General features: G+C 53.2%; 3 protein-coding genes and 1 long non-coding RNA gene across 5 annotated transcripts in view; 3 read left to right on the top strand and 1 right to left on the bottom strand.

The window, feature by feature from the left end:
* The first annotated feature begins 449 nt into the window (after window positions 1–449).
* LOC144455037 (uncharacterized) lies at window positions 450–6,659 on the top strand. Its single transcript, XR_013483678.1, has 3 exons — window positions 450–1,260; window positions 5,718–5,831; window positions 6,400–6,659. It is a non-coding gene; the product is annotated as an uncharacterized LOC144455037 (long non-coding RNA).
* On the bottom strand, window positions 6,657–11,952 carry LOC110202684 (uncharacterized). Its single transcript, XM_020978949.2, has 7 exons — window positions 11,869–11,952; window positions 10,270–11,340; window positions 9,626–9,779; window positions 9,090–9,151; window positions 8,518–8,563; window positions 8,109–8,150; window positions 6,657–7,990 (listed from the first exon to the last, which is right to left on the bottom strand). The coding sequence occupies exons 1-7, from the start codon at window positions 11,869–11,871 to the stop codon at window positions 7,944–7,946; spliced, it is 1,425 nt and encodes a 474-aa protein (XP_020834608.1). The 5' UTR covers window positions 11,872–11,952; the 3' UTR covers window positions 6,657–7,943.
* On the top strand, window positions 11,863–16,607 carry LOC144455036 (uncharacterized). 2 transcript variants are annotated; one of them, XM_078147945.1, is made up of 3 exons: window positions 11,863–12,238; window positions 13,516–13,600; window positions 16,308–16,607. In XM_078147945.1, the coding sequence occupies exons 1-3, from the start codon at window positions 11,870–11,872 to the stop codon at window positions 16,316–16,318; spliced, it is 465 nt and encodes a 154-aa protein (XP_078004071.1). In that variant the 5' UTR covers window positions 11,863–11,869; the 3' UTR covers window positions 16,319–16,607. The 2 variants fall into 2 exon arrangements, with proteins under 2 accessions (XP_078004071.1, XP_078004070.1); XM_078147944.1 differs by lacking the exon at window positions 16,308–16,607 and having other exon boundaries at window positions 13,516–14,044.
* A 1,022-nt stretch (window positions 16,608–17,629) lies between these two features.
* Window positions 17,630–22,223, top strand: part of NHSL2 (NHS like 2) — a 180,395-nt gene continuing 175,801 nt past the window's right edge. Inside the window, 1 exon segment of the mRNA XM_078147879.1 lies at window positions 17,630–18,209. Within this exon segment, the coding sequence (XP_078004005.1) occupies window positions 17,924–18,209 (286 nt within the window). The 5' untranslated portion in view covers window positions 17,630–17,923.

Below are 22,223 nucleotides of genomic sequence, written 5' to 3'. Positions count from 1 at the left end.
TCAACAAATGTGCCATGCTCCCCACCTTTGGAACATCTTTCTTTGCGTTTCTCACCTGGGCCCCTCTCCTAGAGTCTTCCGCTGCTGTCCTACGGAAGAGAAGCCTTTCCTGGTACCAGGTGGCGGTGCTTTCCACCTGCCAGGCCTCATCCTGAAGATCTGGCCTCAAGTTCTGCTCTGCAAACAGAATGGGAACAAGCATTTAAGTACTGGCCCTACTGTGTGCCAGGTACTTTGCTAAGAGCTGTTTACAAATAGGATCCTCCCAGCAGCTAGCTATTGTCCCTATTCTACACTTGAGGCCGATTGGTGGGAAATGATGCAGCTGATGAGGCCAGATTAAACTTGGGGTGCATCTAGGTCACAGCACCTTTCTGTGCTCATCTTCCCTATAGAAAATACAGATGTCCCTGGGGAGTGGGGGGGGGGGTGGGTAGAGGTGATGGAAGGGCTTTACGAAGTCACTTTTGTGAGATTAGGATCAGCTGTGTCTTGATTGGGAGCCCAGCAGTCATTTGGTCCAGCTGGGGATTAGCTGTTCTTAGAGCTTTTGTTCTCATGAGAGCTGGTCCCTCAATTGTCAGAGGTCACCCAAGCAGATGAGGTGTGGTCAGGAATCCGTGGCTTGGGGTTCACTTTCCTCTTGTCAAAGAAAGGCCTGGCTGCTCTTCAAGGAGGCTGCAGAGGGCCCAAGTGGTGAGTAAGGTGTAGACAAGGGCTGCAGAGAAGAATGCAGTAAGAGGAAGATAGCCACACCTGAATCACTGTCGGGGGCTGGTCCAGAGTTGGTTTTCAGAGGGAATGTCACTTTGCAATTATGTGTCACACTGTTCCGAGTGTGACAGAGCAGGAAAAGTACAAGCTTTGGAGATGACTTCTAATCTGGTCGGCCACTTTCTAGCAGTGAGACCTTGAGCAAATAGTCTGCAAACAGCTTTGTACAAACAAGCTTTGTTTGTCCTTTGTTTGGAAGAGGGCCGATCACATCACAGGGTGTCTTGACTTGCAGGTGAATTGGATTGAAAGGAGGCTGAGCTGTACAAAGTAGGCAGCATCTCTTCCTGAGTCACTGGAAGTCCAGTGGCATGACAGAAGTCAGGAGGACTGCTGATGGCCCCCAATGCAGGGAGTGACCTTGGCATCTTTGATGTCAGACCCAGGTCTAAGGGCTCCACAGTGCCTGCTTCAGCCACCTTCACGGCCTTTGGTGAAAGAGCCATAATCCCAGTATCCCTAATGGATCCTTTCCCATGGTATCAGGTAGCCCTGAGGGTCAACAAGCATTGATTTATTATTTAGTGTCTGTCTACACTGTGCTAAGTAAAGTGCTTTATAAATAGAATCTGATTTGCTTTTCACAACAACTGTGAAATAGATGCTATTATGATTCTTGTTTTACAGAAGAGGAAACTGAGGCAAACAGGGTTAAGAAAAAAACAATTCTCATAACAAATTTGGCTGTGTTCAAAAAAATGTTAAGTCTCATTCTACATCTTGAGTCCATCGCTTCACTGTTAGGAGTTGAGTATCATGCTAGATGGTGCAGTGGATAGAGTACCAGGCCTGGAGTCAGGAAGACTCATCTCTCTTGAGTTCAAATCTGATCTCACACCTGCAAGATAAAAAGGAAGTCATCAGCAGAGGGCAGGCCCTAGCATCAAGGGTCATGGGGAAAGGCTTCCTCTAGAAGGTGGGTTTTTAGTTGACTTGAAGGAAGCCAAGAGGGAGGGAGACACAGGAGGGCAGCGCATTGTAGGTGTTGGGGGTAGCTGGTGAAAACGGTGGAGGCCAGAGTCTCCCCCTCTACGTGATGATGATGTTTAATCTCACAGGTCCCTCCCAGTTCTGATGTTCTAGGATCCTAAGTGCTTTCTGGGCTCTGAGGCCCGGTGGAGGGGGGGTGGGGGGTGTGTGCCCTGAGGCTTTCCAGGAGGTGGGCAGAGACCAGAGTCCCCAGATGCCAAGTGATCAAAGGCTGGGGTGTCTTTGGCCTGCTCAAGCCTCGTCCTGCTCACCCGTGCCAGGAGCATTGGCTCTCTCTGGGCTCTTTTACACTCCCATCTCAAGTGATGACGTTATAATATTGGCAGGGAAAGGAAAGCAAACACGGGAAGTGGGAAACACCAAAGCCAATTAATTATCTCAGCAACTGGATGCATTCTGGGCACCCAAACTGACCATCTTGGAGGTTGGGGAGGTGGCAATGTTGGCATGGAGAATATTTGCTTCTTGTAATGGCCTCAGCCAGGTGGCGCTATTCTCTGATGGAAAGCCAGCAAAAAACCTCCTTAAGCCTAGTCAGGCAGGAGAAAATGCTGGTGCTAAAATCTCCAATAGGGAGAGCCAGAAGGGCCTTGGTGTCCCCCTCAAGTCCTCCCCTGGTGTCTCCGTTGAGTCCTGGCATCTGTCCCCTTGAGCTGGCAAAGCTTTCAGGTTGGGGCTGGGTAGCCCTAGGGATATCTGTCCTCCAAGGGCCAGCCCAGCTAGGTGCAGAGAGCCTCCTTCATAGCCATACCACAGGCCCTTGGAAGGGTCATGGGGTCACAGCTTCAGAGGTAGAAGAGACCTTAGAGGCCATTGAATCCAGCTTTGTCATTTTACAGTAGAAGAAACTGAGGCAGAGGTTGAATAACTTGCCCAGGGTCACACAGCTAGTAAGTGTCTAAGGCAGGATTTGAACTCAGGTCTTTCTGACTCCAGGGCCAGCACTTACTCCACTATATGCACTGTGCTGCATCTCCTAGCTGTGTCTCCTATCCTTGGGACGTGGGAGACTGGCAAAGATGGCAGAGTAGAAGGAAGTGGTGCAGCCCAGCTCTTTCCAATAACTAACAAAGATCAAGGAAAAAGACTAGACCAAGCAGTGATCAGGAAATCCAAGGAGAAATCCAGTGGAGTCATTTTTGCAGCCCAGATCAGCAGAGGGAGATAACCAGAGGGAAGATCACTTTGGTGGTCTATTAGAGGATGGACTGGAGTAGGGAGAGACTCGAGGCAGGCAGATCTATTCCCGCCGCCCCCCCCCCCCCCCCAGCAGCCACTGCCCTGGTCCAGGTGTGAGGGCCTGCACCAGGGTGGGGGTAGGGTCAGAGGAGAGAAGGGGGGCAGATTTGAGAGATGCTGCCAAGTGAAATCCATAGACCCTGGCAGCCACTCAGAAGTGAGGGTGAGAGGCTGAAGAGTTGAGGAAGACAGAGATCGGCATGAGGCACCTGCCAGACCTGAAAGGAAGGCAATCTAGGCCTGGAAGGTAAGCCTGTTCAAAAGAAGGGCCCTTCAGGAGAGCTGTTTGAGGCCTCTGTGTCTGCATTCAGTACTGAGGGTTGGAGTGAAAGCCCTGCTGGCTAGTGGGTAGGTCTGACATTTCTTGCAGGAAAGGCCCGCAGCAGCTTGGCTCATGGGGAGTTTGGTGGGCAGCCACTGAAGCTGGCCTTGGCCTCTCTGAGCTCAGAATGGCACAAGGCTAGAGCCAGAGGGACCTTTAGGCCCCCAGAGGGGAAAGCGATTGGCCGCAGGTACAACATGGCGGCCTGGAGCCGCCCCCAGCCCATTCTAGTGCCTCTGTACAACAAAAGGTGGTATTCACACAGGACTTGCAGGTTTGCAAAGCGTGCTACGAAATGTTATTTCGTTTGATTCTCACAACAACCCTGGGCAATAGGTGCTATTATTATCCCCCTTTTTATAGATGAGAAACTGAGGCACAGAGTGACTTGCCCAGGAGTCAAACTCAGGTCTTCCTGACTGCAGGCCAAGTGTCTACCCCCTTTCAGCCCCACCCAGGCTGCCTAGATGAGGCCTACAGAGCCGAGGACGGTGGGGGTGGAATGATGTGCCAATGGAGACTGATGAGCTGTGGGTGTCCTGTGTGGCTAAACTCCAAAAGGCCGTCTACATTAGCTGCCTCTACTTCCTATCCTCCCACTCACTTCATACGTTCTTACAATCTGGCTTCTGACCTTTCATTCCACTGCAACTGTTCTTTCGCAAGTTACAAATGATCTCTTGGTTTCCAAATCCAATGGCTATTTCTCCTTGACCTCTCCTCTGGCCTTTCATACGGGTCATCACTCTCTCCTCTTTGATACTCGCTTCTCCGGGACACCCCACTCCCTCCTGGTTCTCCTCCTTCCTCTCTGACTGCTCCTCAGTCTCCTTTGCATCCTGGATCCTCCCCCATCACCTCCTCCAACGGTAGGTGTGGCCCTCAGGGCTCTGTCCTAGGCCTCTTCCCTTCTCCCTCTAGACTGCTTCACTTGGCCATCTCCTCAGCTCCCATGGATCTTATTACCGTCTCTATGCTGAGGATTCTCACATCTACCCATCCTGCCCCAGGCTCTCTGCTGACCTCAAGTCTCTCATCTCCAACTCCAATTCATATATCTCTAATTAAATGTCCCGTGGACACCTGAAACTCAGTATGTCCAAAACAGAGCTCGTGATCTTTCCCTCGAAACCTTGCCGCCCCCCACCCCTCGCACCTTCTCCATTACTGTGCCCCACCCCATCTTCCCAGTCCCCCAGGCTCACAACCTAGGCATCATCCTGGACTCCTCACTCTTGCCCCCCCATATCCAAGGTGTCCTTTGCACCTTTGTAGCAGCTCTCCCTCACGGTGACACTGCCACCCCACTGGTGCAGATTCTCATCCCCTCATTCCTAGACTACTCAATCCAGTGGCACTGGCCTCCTCGTGGCTGTTCTATACACAAGACCCACCATCTCTAGCCTCTGGGGATGGCTGACCCCCTTCTTCCACCAGGACTACTGACCTCCCCGGCTTACTTTCTGGCCCAACTAAAATCCTACCTCCCACTGGCAGCCTTCCTGAATCCCTCTTCATTCCAGAGCCTTCCCTCTGCTCTACTTCATACTTATCCCACCTAGAGCTTGCTTTGTATATATTTGCACATGATTCCCCCATTAGATTGTGAGCTCCTGGTTGAGGGCAGGGACTGACTGCCTTTCACCTCTTTTTGTATCCCTAGCACTTCGCACAGTGCCTGGCACGTAATAGGTGCTTCATAAATGTTGATCGATTGACTGATCTTGCTCTGGCCTCCCTGTGACTGGTCTATTCAAAGCTGACCTGCTCACCCAAGATAAAATAATAACAGTTAACATTTATATAGTGTTTACTGTGTACCTGACTCTGTGCTAAGCACTTTACAGTTATTATCTCATTGGACCGTCACAACCCTGGGAGATAGGGGCTATTAATATTCCCATTTTGCAGCTGAGGAAACAGGAAAACAGGTGAAGTGACTTGCCTGTGGTCACACCGCTAGGAAGTGTCTGAAGTAAAACTGTAATTCAGGTCTTCTCGCCTACAGTGCTCTATCTGTTGCACCACTTAGCGGCAGTTGTGAATTGAAGTATCTTATGTGTACCTGAGTAGAAAACTATTGATCTCAACTACTCAAGGTTCTCTAGAATTAGCCCGAAGACTGCTAGGAAGGATATGGGAGGGAGGGAGGAAGGAAGGAAGAGGAGGAATGGAGGTTGAGAGGAGGAAGAGAGAGAAGGAGAATGGAGGGAAGTGAGGGAGGGAGGAAGGGAGGAGGAGTGGAGGGGAGAGAGGGAGGGAAGGAAGAAGGAAGGGAGGAGAGAGGAGAATGGAGGGGAGGGAGGGAGAGAGGGTGGTAGGAAGTGCTAGGGGGCACTGGACTCTGTCGTTAGTTGCCTTAAGGTGATGCCCTGTGCCTCTTGTCCTCCAGCCTTGGAAGTCGCTCCCAGTAGACATGCCACCCAGTGAGCCAGCAGCTTCTCACCTAAAATACCCAGCCCAGAGCCTCACACATCAGCTGTGTGTAGGAGGGTGGCAGACTATGGTATGGGCAGGGGAATGCCAGCTCTCTCGGCACCTCCCTCCTGTTCACCCTCACTGTGACCTTGCCAGCTCCTTCACCCTCGCATCCCATAGCTTTCCCACACCACCTGCCTGCCCCCCAGGCATTGTCTCCCCCTCCCCCGCCTTGGATTCTGACCCTGGAGCTGAAGTGCCTCAAGGCCTAGTTCCTGGCAAAAGCTCAGCTTTTAGGTGGAGTTTTCCCCAGTTCAAATGGAAGCTCCCTGAGGGTAAGGCCTAGCGAACTAACTAAATGCTGAGTGGGAAGTAGTTAGAGTCTGGCTGGCAAGCCTGGGTGAGAGGTCGGGGGGGGGGGGGGGGGTGGCAGTTGGGCAGAAGGGAGGGTTTTGGGGGCAAAATGTTTGGGTTTTGAAACGCCTGCAAGACTTCCAGTGTGACACAGAGGCTGTGAATTAGACCTGGTGTCAGCCACAGAGGGAGATGGGAGATGATGAGGTCACCATGGGTGCAGGGGGAGAAGAGGACTCAGGACAGGTACTTTGTGGATTAAAAAAAAATTATTTTTTTTCCATCACTTCATTTCCCAATAGATCTGTCCCCAACCCAGAGAAGCAGGCCTCAGAACTGAGAACAAAGAATTTCTAGTATTAATTAAAATGGTTTCAGGCGCCAGGAGAGCGCCCACAAGGCAAGCCTTGGCTTCAAGCACAGGACTTCTTGAAGGGCAGCAGCTGGCGACCAAGATAGGACGGGGAGGATCGGGCTGGAGGGACCAGGGCTGCTTCTGCTGGGCCCCACACTGGCTTAGACTAACAGCTTAAAGGGACAAACATGCCAAAAAGATCAGTTTTCTGATATTTTCTTTATTATTAAACATAAAACAACAACACAAACATTTCAATACACAAGGAAGAGGACCGTATGTGACCTGTGAATTTCTCTTTCTATTTTGAAAGTGTGATTTAAACTGAATGATAACACTATCTGGCTGGACCTGCGTTTCCTAACCTAAAAGGATGTCATCCCCTTGCCTGAACCTTGCTAAAAACTTAACAACGCAGCAGACTAACCCTAAAGAGGCCTCGCCTTAGACAAGACAGAAGCGCTGGCTACTTCCTTGCCCTCATATGGATCAGCTGGGCCTCTCCAGCAGCCAGAGAGAGTCCTGGCCTCCAGAACCGTTCACACTGCCCAATTCTTATCAGGTACTCTCCCCTGGTCCCACTGACATCTCAAACTGCATCAATACCATGATACCCCCCTCCCCCCTCCCCAAACAAACCCAGGCCAAATCCAAGCTAGTCAATGTTTCTGACTTGCCCCCACCTTTCCCACTCAAACTGCCACTACTCCATGCTTTATTATTCTTGCCTAGGCTAGCATAAAGCCCTCAGCTCTGAGGTGGGAAAGCCTGCATTCAAAGCCTGTGACGCTTATGATCTGCGTGACGTTGGGCAAGTTACTTGGTTTCCCCTGGGCCTCAGTTTCATCTGCACTTAAAATCACTTCAAAGGAAACAGAAAGAGGAGTGGGAGTCTGGAAGGAGGGGATGCCGTACAACTTGGGGGGCATCTGTGATGAGAATCACTTGGAGAACTCCCAGTCAGGAAATGCCTCCTCTCAGTGTGCATGCTCTGGCATCCAAGCCCTTTGGAACAAAAGCCAGGAGAGCCTAATAAGGATGCTTGATCATCTCGTCTGAGTGTTACAACAACTGGGGTCGAAACAGGAAGAAATCATTAGCCTCATTTTACAAATGAGGGAACTCAGAGATGAAGTGACTTGCCCAACGTAACACAGTCAGTGAAGCATCAGATGTGAGATTTGAACCCAGCTCTCTCCTGGCATTTCCACCTAAAGTGGGGGAGTACAGTCCCAAGTGGGGATGGAACAACCACTCAGAATAGCTGGAGGTCACTGTGCTAATGTCCTGCAATGATGAGGCCTCTCAACAAAACTTGGCCCCAACCGGCCCTCCAATCAGAACTGGGAGACCTCCACCCATGTGGTTAGCTCCAACATCCTAGGGTGGGGAATGGAGGTAAGGGAGGAGGAAGGGAGACAAGAACCTGGAAAGACTCCATGCTAGGGCCCGCTTTGGGAGAAGAGGGCCCCGGAGTCTGGGGCCTGGCATTCAGGTGGTGCCCCCAGTGTTTGCTGTGGACGGATCCCGGGCTGTGCCTGTCAGTCGAACAGAGCCGAGGGAGAGAGGAAGGAAGAAATGAGCACAGAGAGCCTCCATACCTCCCACGCTGCTCCAGCCCCCAGCCAGCCTCCTTCCTCGGCTCTGGCTACTAACCTCGAAGGTCCTGGAGCTCCCCACTAAGGCACTGCATGGCAGCTGGAATAAAAGGGCATTCATTAGGCCCCGGACAGCAGATACCTTTTAGCCCACAGTCGAAACCTCTGTGTGTCTACCCAGCCACCCCAGGACCAATGCCCTCATCCCCGATTTCATCTCTCCTGGTACTCATGAGGCTACAGAACCCTGGGAAGAATTGTGAAGGACAGGCTTGGGGGAGAGAAAGGAGCAGCAGGCCTGCCCTCTTGCTAGCTTGCCTCTCTCTGCTCTAACTTCTCATCCCCACCCCCCACTCTATACCCCCCTTTCCCACTCCATGCCGTTGGCCTTCTGCCAGGAAGAAGCTGGGGGATTGGCTGCTGGAGACAAGTGGGCTGCCCTGCCCGCCCGCCCCTGCCCTCCATACCTAGTTGGCTTTTGAGGTCTTCCACTTGCTTCTGCAGCACAAGGCACTGTCCCAACAGATACCATAGGAAAGAGTTCAAATTTTTCAGCTGTGCCCTAACCAAAACCAGCCACCCTCCCTACCCAGGAGAACAAGGATCCTGCTAGTCTCCCTTGGGAAAGGGGAGAAGGAGGGGACGGGATAACACTAAGCTCTAATGGGCACGGTGCTTCAAAGGCTTATAAAATGCTTCCCTTCCATCATCTTATTCAGTCCTCACAATAGTTGCTGTTGTTATCCCCATTATACAGATGAGGAAACAAAGGCTCAGGCAGGTTGCCTTGTCCAGGGTTACTTGATTAGTAAGTTATGTGGGGCAGATTTGAAGCCTGGCTCCATCTGGGATGCCATCTAGTCGCCTGTCATACCAAGCTCCATCTTGAAGAAAAGAAAGGTCCCCTATGTGCCTGTGTACAAGACTCATCTCTTTCCCAGGGCCTGGCCGGCTCCCTACCCTTCATCAAAGCTGCCATTAGGAGAAATCTAGGTCTAAAGAGAGGGATCCTCTGGCTGGGAGGCCAGACTTCCCTTACCTGGGGGCATGTCTGTCCTGAAGAAGGCTGGGGCTTCCTGTCCTGCTTGGGGGGCTGCTCATCTACAACAGAAGGGGACAAAACCAGGTGGGATCATGTTGGGCAAGGGGAGGGCTGGTGGGATCAGTGCTGCCACCCTGCTGGCAGGCAACCCCAAGATGCTCAGGGCTCAGGCTCTGCTTATCTTTAAGGGGCCTCAGAATAGTCTGTGGCCAAGAGACTAGAGGCTGCAGGCAGAGGCAGGCCTGGGCACAGGCACTGATTATGCACCCCAAGCTGCAGTGGGGCCTCACTCTTAAATAGACTTGGACTTGGTGCCCCTATGAGGACTGGGGTTCTCCTCTGAGCTCTCCATACCCAGCAGCAGCTTCACCATCTAGTCCCCAGCTTGCTCAGCTCATAGCCCTAGTTACTAAAGGAAGCTCAGTTGGTTCGGTGAACGCTGGGAAGGAGACTAGAGCCTGGGGAGTGACTGTGCGCCCAAGCTTTCCCTCTATAATTGTCTCTTCCCAAACTCCTGAGCTCAGAGGACTTACCTGTCCTGGCCGGGACTCTGGATTGGGTGCCCTGGTTCGAAGGCAAGGGCTTCAAAATTCGAGCTGCCTGAGGGTCCCTGGATTTCGGGTCCCGAGCACTGGGACCTCTCTGATGCACGGAGAAGCGAGGTGGCACCGATTTGCTGTGGAGGAGCTGAAGCGCACGTGTACATACACACACACACACACACACTCTATCAGCACTATTGTTTAACCGATTCTGTTCTTACTTGGATTGCTGGCTCTTGACAGGGGAAGGGCAGATGGCAGTGAGGACCCAGTCCCTTAGCCACTGCTCCTGCCTCAGTCACCTGACGTACCCCTAACCCAGCTGGGAAGTGGAGGATCTGATGTCCTTACAGGGAGGGTAAATGCCATGGCCTGATGTGGCAGAGCAGAGCTGAGCCCAAAGGTCTAGGCCTTCCTGATGAACTCGCAGTGACTGGCTTGGGGAATAAGCATGGATACAACGCCAGGCACTGTGCGTGAAGTGCACGGGCACCTCTCAGTGGCCAGCCTGTCAGTCAGTTGACAAGCATTTCCTCTACCAGTGCAACAGGCTGACCTTCCCCCTCAAGGACACAAATGCCTAGGAAGTAAGTGTGTCAAGGCAGTGCCAGATACAGGACAGGGCAGCTACTCACTTGAGACACCTTGACTGCCGAGGGCGGATTATTCCCTGCTTTGGCGGGTGGCTCTGCTTCCTTCATCCTGCCCGCCTCACTGCTCCTGCCTTTCTGCTGCCTAGCTCCTGGAGATGCCAAGGGTTCCCTTCTGGACTTGAACAGGACAGGCAAGCCAGAGGTTCTGAAGGGGACAGCTGACCATCTTTTCTGCCCAGGCAAAGGAAGGGCCTGATGCCCCCTCCTGGAAACAGCTAAAGAGGCCCCACCCAGGGATCTTTTCTCCTGGCCCATCTTTCCCAAAGGGCCACTTTTTGGGGTGGCCTTAGGCGGGCTGCCTGTGGCTACTCGAGGCCTCTGGGGGCGTCTGGCACTGGGCTGGGCTGCCTCAGCCACACTGGGTGCTTCCTGAGCTTGGGGGCTCTCTGGGAAGGAGAAAAGAGATGCCCCTTTGAGCAGCTTCAGCCCTTCCGAAGCTTCGTGTGGGGTGGAGGTCACAAAGGTAGCCCTGCTAAACAAGAAAGTCTTATTGATGGGCGTGTCTGAGAGGTCCTGCACTTTGAGCAGAGCCCCTTCCCCACTGGCCCCGTCATCTGGAGCCTGGCTGCATTCTGGCTGGGCTGCTTCAGCCAGGGGAGTGCCTGAGCTAAGCAGACAGGTCTTATTGAGCTCAGTGCTTGGCTGGGGGGCCAAGGAGCAGGGATCACCAGCCTGTACAGCATCAGGGGACAGGCTACAGAGCTCCATGGTCACGTTAAGCTGCCATCTGACCGGATCGTCAGGGCTGGCAGCCTCCTCCAAAGCTGGCAGCCCTTTGAGAAACAGAAGGCCCTGGTCACTGGGGGGGGCTGAGGAAGGCTCCTGCTTAGGATCTAGAACAGGGGGGGGAAGTGGGCTGTCACTGGGTTGCACTTGGATCTGGTTACTGGTTGGTAGGTCCAGAAAAGAAGCAGAAGAAGTCAAGTCGGGAGGTGGGAGCTCGGCCTCTATGGTAGATATATCTGTTCCCCCATGACCTTGCAGCTGCTCCGAAATGACCTTTGCCTCTTCGGCAAAGCTAGCTCTGTACCCAAGGGTGCTGTTGGGAGACTGCTGAAAGGGGAAAGAACACAATTACATACATCAATTAGTAAATGCTTGTGGGACTGACTGCTTGATCATCTCGGGTCCACCCTCGGGCCCCTCCCTTCTCCGGGAAGCACCGAGGCCCTCCAGAGCTCTCCACGTGCAGGGACCCAAATCCCTCGCCCACCAGCCCCGCCCTGCCCGGGATCAGGATCAGGAACGCGATCGCGCCTGGGCACTCCCGGCACTGCCCCGCCCCTCACCCACCCCGGAACTGCTCTCGGGCCCCGGCGTCCTCAGGAGGCCCTGGAGAGATCGCCGAGCCCAGCGTTCTCTTTGAGGGGGTGGGGTGCGGGGAGGGGGCTCGAGGCCCCGGGAGGGAAAGGATCCTCCCCGCACTGCACATACAGCGCCGAAGGCCGGAGGCAAGATTTGAACCCAGGCTCCCGGCGCCTGGGCAGGGCGGGGCCGGGCCGGGCCCGGCCCGGCCCACGATCGGCTCCTCCTCCGGGCCCGGGGAAGGCTCCAAGGGCTAGGCCCCGGGAGAGAGGTTACCATGGCAACTCGCCGGTCTGTCGCCGCGTCCGGGAAGCAGAAGGACTCGGAGTCGGGAGCACCTTTGCTACACGAGTCTTCCCAGCAGCCTCGCTTTCAAAACCGGTGCCGCGCCCCTATAGGGCTTCCCTGCCGGCCAACCACCGCCTTCCTCGTAGGCCCGCCCCTCGAGGGCTCGACCAATCCGGAGAGCGCAGCGGAGCGACGCAAGCGGCGGCCAATGGAGCGCCGGGGTCGCTGTGGGAGCCGCCCCGGGGCCCAGACCGAGTCCGGGCAGCGCCGAGGGGCGTGGCCTGCGGGGCCTGCGGAGCCTGCGGGCCTGCTCCGGGTGGGAGACCGATCGAAGGCCCGCCCCCTCCTTCTCTTGGGGGTAGGGGCAGAGACGCGGGGTTGGACTGGGGGGGGCGGCGTTGAGCATCTAGAGAGAGGGACCGAGAAACTGGGTGGGGGTGGGGTGAGAGATACCGAGACGGAGACCCACAAACTGGGGGGGAGGGGAGACCGAGACCGAGAGACCGGGGCGGGGGGGGGGGAGAGAGAGATAGAGATCCAGAGGGGAGAGAGACTCCCAGAGAGAGACAGAGAAAGGCACCTGTGCCTCCCCACATAGGGCAGCCTAGCACCATCTTAGCTGGCATTCATCTAAAGATTTACAAATATTATCTTATTTGATCCTCAAAACAATCCTTTGGAGAAGGTGCTATTATTATCTCCATCTTACTGATGGGAAAACTGAAGCCGAGAAAGACTAAGTGATTTGGCCAAGATCACACAACTAAGAAAGTGTCTGAAGCAGGATTTGAACTCAAGTCAAGTCCCGGCACCCCCCCCCCCGCGTGGTCTTTCCACTCTGTAACCTAGAGACTCCCTGACCACTTCTTTCTCCTTTCCTCCTGTCTCCCCCTTTGAATTGAACCCCTCTTCCAAGGGAAAGACAGGAAGTGCACATCTCTCCCTCTCTGTCAGCCGTTGAACATGAATTCCCTGGAAGCCTTTTGCTTGGAATGTCTCTGTCCTTCTTGAGTGAATTCCTGAGAATCCCCTTTCCCCAAAGATAGACTGGGAGCATGCCTCTCCCCCGCTGTTGCTCTGTTCTTTGAGAGTGACCTTTTCCACTGGAGAAGACTGCTGCGGGCATTAGCCGAAGTCTATCAGAAATGAGTTGTTATTTGTTAACATCCAAGCTTGTCTGCTTGAAGAGGCGTTCAGAGCAACCAGAACCCTCTCCATTTTAGGGTCCTGACAAAAAGAGGAGGTGCTGGTGCTGGAGGGCAGGGAGTCAGACCTGGTTGCTGAGTCCTTTTCCTCCCTACTAAGGGACCTTCTTGGGCTCTTGACACCTCCATTCCATAACTCCAGGGAAATGACTTCAAGCTGAAATGTCTGCAGCAGCTAGGTGATGAAGTGGATAGAGCACTGAGCCTGGAATCAGGAAGACCCAAGTTCAAATTCGACCTCAGCCACTTACTGGCTGTGTGGCCCTAGGCAAGTCACTTATAACCTCAGGATCTTCCGTTGTTAAATGGGGATAATAATAGCACTTACCTCCCAGACTTGTTGTGAGAGTCAACTGAGACATTTGTGAAGTGTCTCACACAGTGCCTGGCACATAGTAGGTGCTTAATAAATGCCTGTTTCCTTCCTTAGGTCTTGACTCACATCTGGAGTCTCCTAAAGAGGGGAGGAGAAAGGCACTCCATGGATAGTGTACATCAAGAATGCCTGGCACATAGTAGGTGCTTATTAAGTGCTCGTTTCCTTCCTTAGGTCTTGACTCACTTCTAGTCTTCCAAAGGTAGGGAGGAGAAGGGTATTCAGTGGATAGTAGAGCATAGGAAATATGTTTATTTCCTCTTCATAAAAGAAATGCCAAACACAAAGTAGGGCAAAAAGGTTTATACTGACAGAACACAAAAACCTTGGAGAAGCAGCAGTATACATAGCAGTATAATTACTGTTCCATTGTCCTGGGAGGTCGGTGCTTGAAATATCAAGGCATGATGAAGTCTGAGAGCATTTTACATTTCACCTCTGTCTCTGCACTGTCCAAACACTTTCCTCCAGGTCCATGTGTTCTGGCATACTGGGGAAAGTGTAGTGCTATTTAAAAAAACAAAAGACAGTGATACAAACTTTGAAAAAACTACACTAAGACTTTTGGGACACCCTGTATTAAAAATTCAACATGTAACTTTCCCAGCTGTTCTGCTTGTCTATGATTCCTTCTGGCTTGCCTTCTCTTCTCTTTTCCTTTGGGGGGAGAGGGGGTCTCTTCCACATACTTATCAGTTGGAAAGGAAAAACAAAACCCTTGCAACAGAAGTGTAAAATCAAGCTAAACCATGTCCCAGGCTGGCCATGTCCAAAAATGGATGTCCTCATTTCCCAAGGGAAGGACTGGGTTGGCAAATCTCATCCTTGTCTGTCTCTATCTTATTAAAGTGAATTCATGGGAATCCACTTTATTCAAAGAAGATAGCTGGAGGGTGTGCCTCTTCTTTTGCTCACTGAATTACTCTTTTTTTCTTTTTCTTTTTTTTTTTTTTGGTGAGGCAATTGGGGTCAAGTGACTTGCTCAGAGTCACACATCTAGTGTTATATGTCTGAGGCAGAATTTGAACTCAGGTCCTTCTGACTCCAGGGCCAGTGCTCTATTCACTGTGCCACCTAGCTGCCCTCACTTAATCACTCTTGACCTCCATTTATTGGAATTGCTTTTTCCCAAGCATCTCTCTGGTTTGAAGTGAACTGGCAGCTGGTCCCATCACTTCCTGGCAAATAGGGAAGAAATGGAAGCAGTGTCAGATTTTATATCTTGGGTTCAAAGATCACTGCAGATGGTGACCTTAGCCATGCAATTAAAAGATGCTTGCTCCTTGGAAGGAAAGCTATAGCAAATCTGAACAGCAGACTACAAAGCAGACACACCACCTTGCTGATAAAGGTCTGTAGAGTCAAAGCTGTGGCCTCTTCCCAGCGGCAATGTAGGCTGGGAGAGCTGGACTCTAAGGAAAGCCGAGTGCCACAGAATCGACGCTTTTAAATTGTGGAATTGTGGGGCTGGAGAAGACTTTTTTTTTTTTTAGATAATGGGGTTAAGTGACTTGCCCAGGGTCACACAGCTAGTAAGTGTTATGTGTCTGAGGCCGGATTTGAATTCAGGTCCTCCTGAATCCAGGGCTGGTGCTGTATCTACTGCACCACCTAGCTGCCCCTGGAGAAGACTTCTGAGAGTCCCTGGGACAGCAAGAAGGTCAAATCAGTCAATGCTTCAAGAAATCAATTCAGGCTATTCACTGGAAGGGCAAATACTGAAGTTAAGCTGAAGCTTAACTCCTTTGGCCACATAATAAGAAGATGGGACTCATTGGGAAAGACCTGATGGTGGGCAAGACTGAAAGCAAAAGGAGAAGGGGACGGCAGAGATGGACAGAGAGTGTCATGGAAGCAATGAGCACAAGTGTGGACAGACTTCAGGAGCCAGTGGAGGACCGAAGGGCCTGGCGTCCTGGGGTCCAGGGGTCACTGAGTCAGACGTAACTGAACAACAAACAAAAAATTTGACTGCCTTTTTTTTTTGTCCAAAGGGAGGAAGTGGCTGGTCCAGTGAATACAGTTCTAAGAGATAAGCAGAAAGATGGCTGAGGAGAGCTAACACTCAGTCTTTTCCTTGGGAAAGGGGGCTCCCAATGAATACGATTCCAGGCCCCGCCTGGCTGAGGGTGTTAGATATTGGTGAGAACCCCATGGTTTGGACTGAAGGTGGTATGTGTTATGTGTTGGTCCAGAGGCCCCCCCACCCCCATGTGGTTCTGTCTTCTATGCTGCATATACTCCTGCTCCTCCAATCCGGTTCAGTGTGGATTCTATCTTACCTGCTTGTGTACTTGGTATTGGAGATGTTTTCTTCTTCCTATTGTCCCTGAAAGTTGCATGTCTGTCTCATGGGAAAGTTGACTTTAGGAGAATAATGACCTGTATTTGAAAGTATATTTACCTGGACACCTAGACTGGCCTTGTTACCTCGGGCATTTAAGCTTGGCGTCCCCATGGCACCAGGGGCGCCCATTGGCTTTGGTGGGTCCAATTCTTACCCTCAGGAAATCACAGGTCTCCTTCCTCCCTCTCCCACCAAAAAATGTGTGTTTTAAAAGTTGTACTCAAAGGTGTTCTAATACATGTTTAACAACTGGCTCTCTGAAAAAAAAAATGGACCTATTATATACTTTTATGTTGAAATCAGCATTATGAATATTTTCTCTATCACTTTCCTGAGTCTAGAAACCAATGACAATCTAATTCAAAGGCTGGTTTGCAGTGCTTGTCCATTTCCGACGTGTAAATGTGCCCCCGTGAAAATTTAACTACAGGCTCTCCCAAGTTAGTATGAGCTGGCATCAGCACCCCTCTAGTTTCACTTAAGCAACTTTCTGTCATAGGCTACAGGTGAGAAAGAAACATTTGGGGATTCCTTCTCTGAAATCGTGGAGCACTGGCCGATGCAAATAAGAGAATCATGAAGTCTTAGAGAAAGAGACCGCTTCCTCAAGAATAAAGGATGTGTTTTCAGCCAGACCTGAGTTCAAAATCTGCCCCTTTGCACGTTGTAGCTGTGAGACTGTGGGTGAAACTCCGGAGCTGTCTGCCTCTATCCTGATGCTGATAGAGCTGGTGGCCTGGTGCTGCAGCCCCACTTCCATTCGCTCTATATGATCGCTGGCACTTTGGGGTACCGGGAGGGGGCCGGACTTTGTCCCGTCTCCCCAGCGCCCAGCCCGGTGGCCTCTTGCTAATAAGTACGTGGAGGCCTAGGGCCCAGATGCCTCTTCGGGTCCCTTTCAGGGCTAAAGCCAGATCCCAGTGAGGATTATCAGCCTGTCCTCGGCTGGCGGTCTCTGACCTGTGCCTTCGACACGGCCCAGGGACAGCTGCCCCGCAGAGCTTAAGTGGCCTCCGTCAGGTGGGTGATCGTGCCGGGTTGGTTGTTTTGTTTGGCCTTGATTATTGGAGGGGAGGCGGGGGGCGGGGGATAGCGGGGAGGAAGTGCAAATGGAACCTTTAAGGCGGGCAGCTAGCCCAGAACCCCGGCTCCTGCTTCCTCCCCCACCCCCAGAGGGGGAGGACAGACTTTTTATCTAGTGAGTGACGGGAATTCCGCTGTCCATCCAGAGCCGCAGCTCGATCGGACTCTCTCTCTCTCTCTCTCTCTCTCTCTCTCTCTCTCTCTCTCTCTCTCTCTCTCTCTCTCTCTCTCTCTCTGTCTGTCTCTGTCTCTGTCTCTGTCTCTCTCTCTCTCTCTCTCTCTCTCTCTCTCTCTGTCTCTCTGTCTCTGTCTCTGTCTCTCTCTCTGTCTCTCTCTCTCTCTCTCTGTCTCTCTCTGTCTCTCTCTCTCTGTCTCTCTCTCTCTGTCTCTGTCTCTGTCTCTCTCTCTCTCTGTCTCTCTCTCTGTCTCTGTCTCTGTCTCTCTCTGTCTCTGTCTCTCTGTCTCTCTGTCTCTCTCTCTCTCTCTCTCTCTCTCTCTCTCTCTCTCTCTCTCTCTCTCTCTCTCTCTCTCTCTCTCTCTCTCTCTCTCTCCCCCTTTCCGTCTCACCCTCCCCTTCCTGCCCTGTCCTGCCCTCCCCTCCTGTCCTAGCTCCAGCGCGGTGAATCGGTGCCTCTGCCTGGGAAAAGAAGGCGGGCCGGGGGGGGGGGCAGTCGGAGGAGGGGCGGGAGTGAAGGGGGAGGAGCAGCAGTAATAGGAGCAGCGGCTCGCAGGGCAGCAACAGCAGCAGCAACAGCTGCTGAGCTAGTCCAAAGGCTAGGGGCTGCAGCTTCGGGGCCCGCGCTGCCGTCCAGTGCAGCTGGCCGTCCGTGCGGGATGCTGTGGCTGTCACTGGCCCCTCAGCGAGTTGAGAGCTGAGCCTCGGGCCGGTAGGGGGCGGAGGCCGGCGCCCGTCGGTCCAACTGCCCGTCGGCGCTGCCCGCCGGTCCCGCGGGCGCCCAGCGCTCAGTCCTCACGTCCGACCGCATTAGCCCGGCCACTACAGCGGCGCGGCGCGGCCGTCGGCGGCCAGCCATGCCCTTCTACAAGCGGCGCGTGGTGCCAACGCGCCTGTGGCCGGCCCGTGCCGCGCTGCCCGTGCCGCTGACTGAGCTGCGCGACGTGAGCGGCGTGGCGGCCCTCAGCTTGCTTCGGCAGCTCGCCGACCTGTGTGGCCATTCCCTGGCCCTGCTAGAGGAGCTCGAGGGCCACCTGCTGGCGTTGAGCCGCCGGACGGCCCGCCTGCAAGAGCGCACTGGCCGCCTGCAGCGGCGTCTGCTGCGCTCCACCGCCGCCGGCCTCCGCACGAGCCCCGAGCCAGGTAAGCGGCCCCCCGACGGCCCAGCCTTCTCAGGTCCGCGGCCCCCTCCGCCGGGAAGCCCACCCGCAGCCCATGGCCCGGGGCCGAGCACACGGCCGGACGCAGGGAGGGAAAGGGGCGCCGACTGGGACGGGCATGCTTTGCCCTGGAGCAGGAGGGCGCACGCTGGGCTGAGCTGGGCAGGGCTGCTGACATTCCCCCACCCCCCATCACTGTTTTGGAATCTGCGGCTATCGGACTGGGTGGGGCGCTTTGCGTTTAGATCTGGACTGTGAGGCTGCGTGCCCGCCTGGGACTTGGTTTCCAGCCCTCCCTTGCCCCTTCCCTTTCGAGCTCTGGATCGGCACACTGCAGTTGGGTTCCCCATTTCCCACTCCCCGATTCCCGATTCTGAGGCACGGTGAGCGAGTAAGGGAAGGGGCTGACTGCGCCCAGAGGCTTTCCTTCCCCAGTGACACCACTTTTTTTTCCTGAACATCCTTTCCCAACGCTCTGGGGAGGAGATGCCCGGGGCCAGGACAAGATTCAGATTCCCTTTCGTTTATCTCTCTGCCCAAAGTCCTTTGAAACCAAACGGAAGCTGCAGGAGCCGGTGGACCAGCGCTCTCCGGTACCTGAATCCGCGTGCTCCATCCAAGGAAGGGCAGCCCCATCTGCAGCCGCTCCAGCGAGGGGCAGCTTTGCCCAGAATGCTGCCAGGTTCCCCGTTAGGAGCGCCTGCACAGCCCCTCTGGTCCTGTCGGTTACCTGTGCAGTCATCCCTGCTGCAGCATCCTGGCCAGGAGGACAGCCAGCCTCTCCTCTGAAAACCTCCAGGAAGGGAGGGCCACGAGATCCCCTCATTTTCTCCCTCCCTAAGCGGCCAGTATCTGTTGTGGGTTGACTTGAGTAGGGCATTTCGGGCCGGCAGCGCTTTAACTGTGTGGAAGAGGCTCTGGGGGCAGCCCACTTTACCGGTAGAAAGCCAATTCTCATCCCCCCGCCCCCCGAGAAAGCCAGAGCCCGAATGATCAATGCAGACCCGAAATGGGGGCCAGGGATGAGGCTCTCCCAGGTAGGTTTGGCACTCCAGGGCACTCCAGAGGTTCAGTGATGTGCTCACACAGGGAGAATCAGTGCAAGGAGGGAGGTCGGAGGCTCTTCACCTCTGCTGCCTTTTGTCCACATCACTGCAGCTTGGAGGGCCTTGGTGGCTGAATCAAGATCTGTTCTCAACTATCAGCGCTGTCCCCTTCTCCCACTCTTCCCCTCCATTTCCTAACTGATGGGGGCCCCTGGAGGAAGTGGTGGGCAGCAGAGGGGTGGCCTCGGGCACTTTACAGCTTCAGGCTAGTTGCTAGCATACTGCTGTGGGTCGGCTCTCACTGTTCTTGGCCTTGGATCTGGGGGGTCCTGCAGGGACCTCGGGCATTATGCTTCGGGGCTGGGACTGGGGCAAGGCCTGACAGGGCTGGGTTCAGAGAAATTTGGCGGTGATCTCCCAGAGCATTGACCCCATGAGCTCAGCAGGCTGAGATGAGGCTGGGGCAAGATGGGGGGGGCGCTTTGATTTTCACGGCTCCTTTGGGGATAAAGGAGGTTTTCCAACGGGAAGTGGACCTTTTCATAGCATTTCACCTGTGGATTTTGGTCCTCCCCTCTCCCAGCAACCTCCAGACTTGTCCAGGGAGTAGGGCAGGTCTCTGGCAATGGTAGGATTAGAACTGGTCCTCTGATCTCCCTCTGCCCCTGTTAGTTTTCTCAGTCATTGCTGGTCTTCGAGGGCCGCCTAGGGCACTCCAGAGGTTCAGTGATGTGCAGAGGCTCATGCTCATGGACACAGCAGGGGCTCGGATTTGAGCTCAGCTGTTCTGGCCTGGAGGCCAGCTCACTCCATGATTCCAGGCTGCCTCTCTGACTCTGCAGCAGAACTTTTTGAAAGGAAGAATTCCTGAGGTGAAGCTTTTGGATTCTTTAGGGGGCCGCCTTTAAAACTAGTAGCATTTTCAAGCTTATGTGGAAGCCCGCTCCCATGGAGGTCTACAGGAACTGAGACTTTGTGGCACGGATTCCTTTTCTAGCATCAGAGGACCAGAGATCTTTGAAGAGAGAAGGGCCCGCTGAGAGGGCATGTAGGCCAATGGCCTCATCCAGCAGAGGAGGAAGCTGAGGTTCCCCCCTTGACCTTGAAAAAGCAGTCTATATTTGCTGGTTACCTCCACCTCATCTCCTCTCCCTCACTTCTCGATCCCTTGTAGTCTGGCTCCTGGCCTCCTCGCTCAACGGCAGCTGACCAAGGACCTCTTGGTTGCCTCTTCTTCTTGGCCTTCCTGTAGCCTTGGTACTTCCTGCTGCTGGCTACTTCTTGACTGGGTTTTCATGCCCATACTCTCCCTTGTCTCCTTCCCATCTGACCGCTCTTCTGTTTTTTTGCTAGGTCATTCCCCGTGTTCCCCTGCTCCTCTGACTGTAGCCTAAGGCCTTGTCATCTCTTTTTCAATATCTCTTTACCTTTTCTTTGTGATATCTATCAGCCCCTAGGGTTCCTGCCTCCCAGATGGAGGCTCCAGCCCTGGTCTCTGTCCCACATCACTGCTGGGCCGTTCCCATTTTCTGTAGGCATCAATGTCTCCCAAACAGAACTCATGATCTGCTTTCCGAGCCCATCCCTCTTCCTAACTTCCATACTCTGGCAAGGGCACCAGTCAGTCACCCATGTTTATATCCTCAATTCCTCACTCTGCCGCACTCCTCACATTCCATCAGTTGCCAAATGTTATGGATTCTGTGCCCACAATATCTTGCCCTCCACCCCTTCTCTCCATTCACATAGCCACCACTGTGGTTTAGGCATGCATGGTGTTTCTTCTCCATTATTGCAATGGTGTCCCAATTGATTTTTCCTGCCTCCAATCTCTCCAATCCATTCTTCACACAGTAATCTTCCTAAAACTAGGTCTGACCATGATACTCCTCTGCTCGTGAAACTCCAGTGGCTCCCTCTTGCCTCCAGAATAAACTACAGACTCCTCTGTTTGCCATTCAAAGGCCTTCCCATTTTGGTTCTAGGTTAGCTTTTTTAAAATTCCATTTTCTTATGAACTTAATAATCATCAATAAATACAAACATTCCCGTATGCAAAGAAGACTGTATATGAAACTGCTGAATTTCTGTTATGTTTAGATTATTTTTTAAAATGTGCATTAAATTTATCAAGGAAGCAACAGAAGTACCCTATTTGGGGCCCATTCTGACATCTCTGGTTTTTCTTCTGTGTCTTTTTAAATGTTTTATTGATGTCCTCCCCCCCCCATTTCCCCTCCTTTCCCCCTCCCTTTCCTTTTCCCCTCCCTTTCCCTTCCTTTTCCCTTCCCCCACCTTTCCCTTCCTTTTCCCTTTCCCTACCTTTCCCTTCTCCTTTTCCCCTCCCTTTCCTTTTCCCCTCCCTTTCCCTTCCTTTTCCCTTCCCCCACCTTTCCCTTCCTTTTCCCTTCCCCCACCTTTCCCTTCCTTTTCCCTTTCCCCACCTTTCCCTTCTTCTCCTTTTCCCCTCCCTTTCCCTTCCTTTTCCTTTCCCCCACCTTTCCCTTCTTCTCCTTTTCCCTTCCCTTCCTCTATCACCTCCTACTACCTACCTCTGACAGACCCTTCACAGAATAGAAGGTCCCCCTGGTAACAAAGAAGTAGAGTCAAGACAAACAACACATTGGCCACACGCTTGAGAATGTGGCGTCTCTCTCTCTGCATGTTCAGTCCATTTTGTCGCTTCTAGAGGAGTATGGCATGCATCTTCGTCAATCTTACAGAGTCCTCATTAGTCTCTGTGTTGATCTGAGCTTTGAAGTTTTGGGGGGCTTTTTTTGGTGAGGGCAGTTGGGGTTAAGTGACTTGCCCAGGGTCACACAGGTAGTAAGTGTCAGGTGTTTGTTCTGAATCCGGATTTGAACTCAGGTCTGCCTGACTGCAGGGCTGGTGCTCTATCCACTGCACCCATCCAGCTGCCCCTGTAATCGCCTCTTCTTACAACACAATGA

The sequence above is a fragment of the Phascolarctos cinereus genome, unplaced genomic scaffold, assembly GCF_003287225.1.
Source record: "Phascolarctos cinereus isolate Bilbo 61053 unplaced genomic scaffold, phaCin_HiC Scaffold_8;HRSCAF=390, whole genome shotgun sequence".
In the NCBI taxonomy this organism is placed as follows: domain Eukaryota; kingdom Metazoa; phylum Chordata; class Mammalia; order Diprotodontia; family Phascolarctidae; genus Phascolarctos; species Phascolarctos cinereus.
The sequence above is the reverse complement of the archived record's forward strand: the minus strand, read 5'-3'. Positions and strand labels throughout refer to the sequence as shown.